The 2,793-nt window shown below is 48.0% G+C and overlaps 1 protein-coding gene across 1 annotated transcript in view; it reads left to right on the top strand.

The window, feature by feature from the left end:
• The first annotated feature begins 597 nt into the window (after positions 1-597).
• DNER (delta/notch-like EGF repeat containing) overlaps positions 598-2,793 on the top strand; it is a 234,810-nt gene continuing 232,614 nt past the window's right edge. The window contains exons 1-2 of the mRNA XM_011969147.1: positions 598-770; positions 1,481-1,647. Coding sequence (XP_011824537.1) covers positions 721-770; positions 1,481-1,647 — 217 coding nt within the window. The 5' untranslated portion in view covers positions 598-720. The remainder of the gene's footprint in view (positions 771-1,480; positions 1,648-2,793) is intronic.

The following is a 2,793-nucleotide window of genomic DNA, read 5'->3' as shown; positions in this document are numbered from 1 at the left end:
CGTGGCCATTTTTGTCTATCTGGCTTTCTAAACAATGGAGTCCCTGAACATGTTTGGAAGGGCGACTTTGTTACATTGCTCTTGCACCCTGGCTCCCCACAGCCTTGAACTCACTCTGGCAAGGGAAGAGCCTGGAAGGGCTGCTTGGGAGCCCCTTGGGCTCAGGAGGAACGCCCCCATCGGGAGAGGAGGGAGACGTGGAGTCTGAGGCAGCTTCCAGCTCTACCAGCAGGGGGACCCCGGTCCTAAGTGTTTCTTTCACTGCTCAAATGACAGCTTAAATCCCGGCGGTCCTGGTCTAGTTTTAGGAGCAGGATCTCTAGTTTCCTTTACTCTTATGAAAACATCTCTCAGCCTTTTCTTGTCTAGATCATATTATCTTACCTTGATAAACCTTTCCGAATTTTCTGGTCTTCTATCTCATTAAATGCTTTTGTTTTTTTCCTCCCGACAAACCTGCCATTCTCTGAGACTCCCTTAGGCTGCAGAACGGGACAGAATTAGCAGAGTCTGACTCAGACGAAGTGAGATGGGAGTGCCGAGTGACCTGTGGGCTCTGAATTCACTTGTGGGGGTTACTAGCTCCTTACACTTTCATTTCCTCATGAATTTAGTCACGTAGCAAAGCTTTACTGAGCCCCTGCTGTATGCCAGGAGCTCCGTGCTAGGGGAGCGGCTCTGTGGAGTCTACTGTGATCTTCTCCAGGAGCACTGGGGAGAATGGGCAGCTGTTGGGATGTTGTCAAGTGGTCAGGGGTCTCTGGGAACAGGTAATATGTGGGCTAGGAACACATTTCCAAGGTGGAGAAGGAGACAAAGCTTGGGAGCTGAGAAAGAACTGGGTTGGGGTAGCTCCTAGTAGCTGAAGCATTGGGCTGTGAGGAGGAAGGCACAGGAGGGCAGCTGGGGTTGGGGTTGGGGTTGGGGTTGAGGTTGAGGTTGATGGGGCTTTCTATGACATCCTATTCTCTGTGGGTTTTTTGTTTTGTTTTTTTTTTTTAACCAAAAATGAGGCAGGGGAGGCCTGAAACATTGGGAGGTGGATTGTGTGTGATTGTGTGTGTGTGTGTGTGTGTGGAGGGGTGTTGGGGAGGGGTGACACACTTTTGCTTATTTTGGCAGCATAACTCAAGTGGCTGTGTTGGGTTGCAGTCCACATTTATGACAAATTTAAGCAAAACTCTTTATGTTGTGTGGCTATGGAAGGATTTGTCTGAAAGAAAACTCAATGTTCTCTTTTACTGTTCATCAAAGTGGTCACTCAAAGGTGAGTTATCAGTGACTCATTTTGTGGTACGCTGTGAACAAGTGGGAGTGTGTACAGTTTTACTGGACACCCGCGTATCCCTTTATGCCATCGATTTCCTGGTACCATGGTAGATGCATATACCATCTTTGTATTCATTTTTAATTCGAAGGACTGGTTTTAAGATGAATTTTTCTGAAAGGAGCTTTCTGTTTACGTCATTCCTGTTTCCAGGATTCGGCAAGATGCCACTGCCTCACTGATTTTGCTATGGAAGGTCACGGCCACAGGATTCCAACAGTGCTCCCTCATAGATGGACGAAGTGTGACCCCCCTTCAGGCTTCAGGGGGACTGGTCCTCCTGGAGGAGATGCTCACCTTGGGGAATAATCACTTTATTGGTGAGTTACCAAAATCTTCTACTCAACACTGCATCTGATTCAACCCTACTTTGGTTTGGTGTTGAGACAGTAAGAAGGGAATTTTGCTCAGATAATCTGAATTCTAGCCATCAATGCTATTTCCTCCACTTTGGTAAGGTTTTAGAGTAAAAACTGGATTCTAACATAATATTTCTTTTTTTTTTTTTTTTTTTTTGACGGAGTCTCGCTCATGCTCCCAGCCTGGAGGCAGTGGCAGCACCTTGGCTCACTGCAACCTCTGCCTCCCGAGTTCAAGCAATTCTCCTGCCTTAGCCTCCTGAGCAACTGGGACTACAGGCACCCATCATCACACTCGGCTCATTTTGCATTTTTAGTAGAGATGGGGTTTCACCACCCTGGCCAGGTTGGTCTTGAAATCCTGACCTCAGGTGATCCGCCTGCCTCGGCCTCCCAAAGTGTTGGGATTACAGGCATGAGCCACCGAGCTTGGCCCTGACATAATATTTCTAGTGTGGCTCAAAGTGGAAATGGCTTGGGCTCTGGAATCCAGTGACTGTGTTCCAGCCCTGGCGAAGGCATCACAGGTGTGTGATCTTTGGTACTGAACGCTCTGGTCATCAGTTTTCCTCTGGAGTCTTTCATCTGCTTCTTTTTCCAGGAATTGTGGGCAACTTGAGGTGTTGGATGTTGGTCTCTCAGGATAACCTTTGTTACCACTTGATTCTGGCCTGACTTAGGGTGTTCAAGCACAGCACCTTGCAGTGATTTACCACTGCAGGGCCTCCAACTCAGAAGTAACTGGTGGGATTACAGCTCTCTTTGGGGCCCCTCTCCTCCATAGCCACCCCTCCTGCATCAGCCACTTCTAACTTTTTGCTTCTGTAGTTTTAACCTTCTCAAACTACCACGTCCAATTAGCTGTTTTCTTTTCTTCTTCTTGTTTTTATTTAGACAGAGTCTTGCTCTGTTGCCCAGGCTGGAGTGCAATGGTACGATCTCAACTCACTGCAACCTTGGCCTCCTGGGTTCAAGCAATTCCCCTGCCTCAGCCTCCCAAGTAGCTAGGAATACAGGCGTGCACCACCACACCCAGCTACATTTTGTATTTTTAGTAGAGATGGGGTTTCACCATGTTGACCAGGCTGGTCTCAACCTCCTGACCTC

The sequence above is a fragment of the Mandrillus leucophaeus genome, unplaced genomic scaffold (assembly GCF_000951045.1).
Source record: "Mandrillus leucophaeus isolate KB7577 unplaced genomic scaffold, Mleu.le_1.0 Scaffold878, whole genome shotgun sequence".
Taxonomy (NCBI): Eukaryota; Metazoa; Chordata; class Mammalia; order Primates; family Cercopithecidae; genus Mandrillus; species Mandrillus leucophaeus.
Note: the sequence above shows the minus strand (reverse complement) of the source record. Positions and strands in the feature narration are given on the sequence as shown.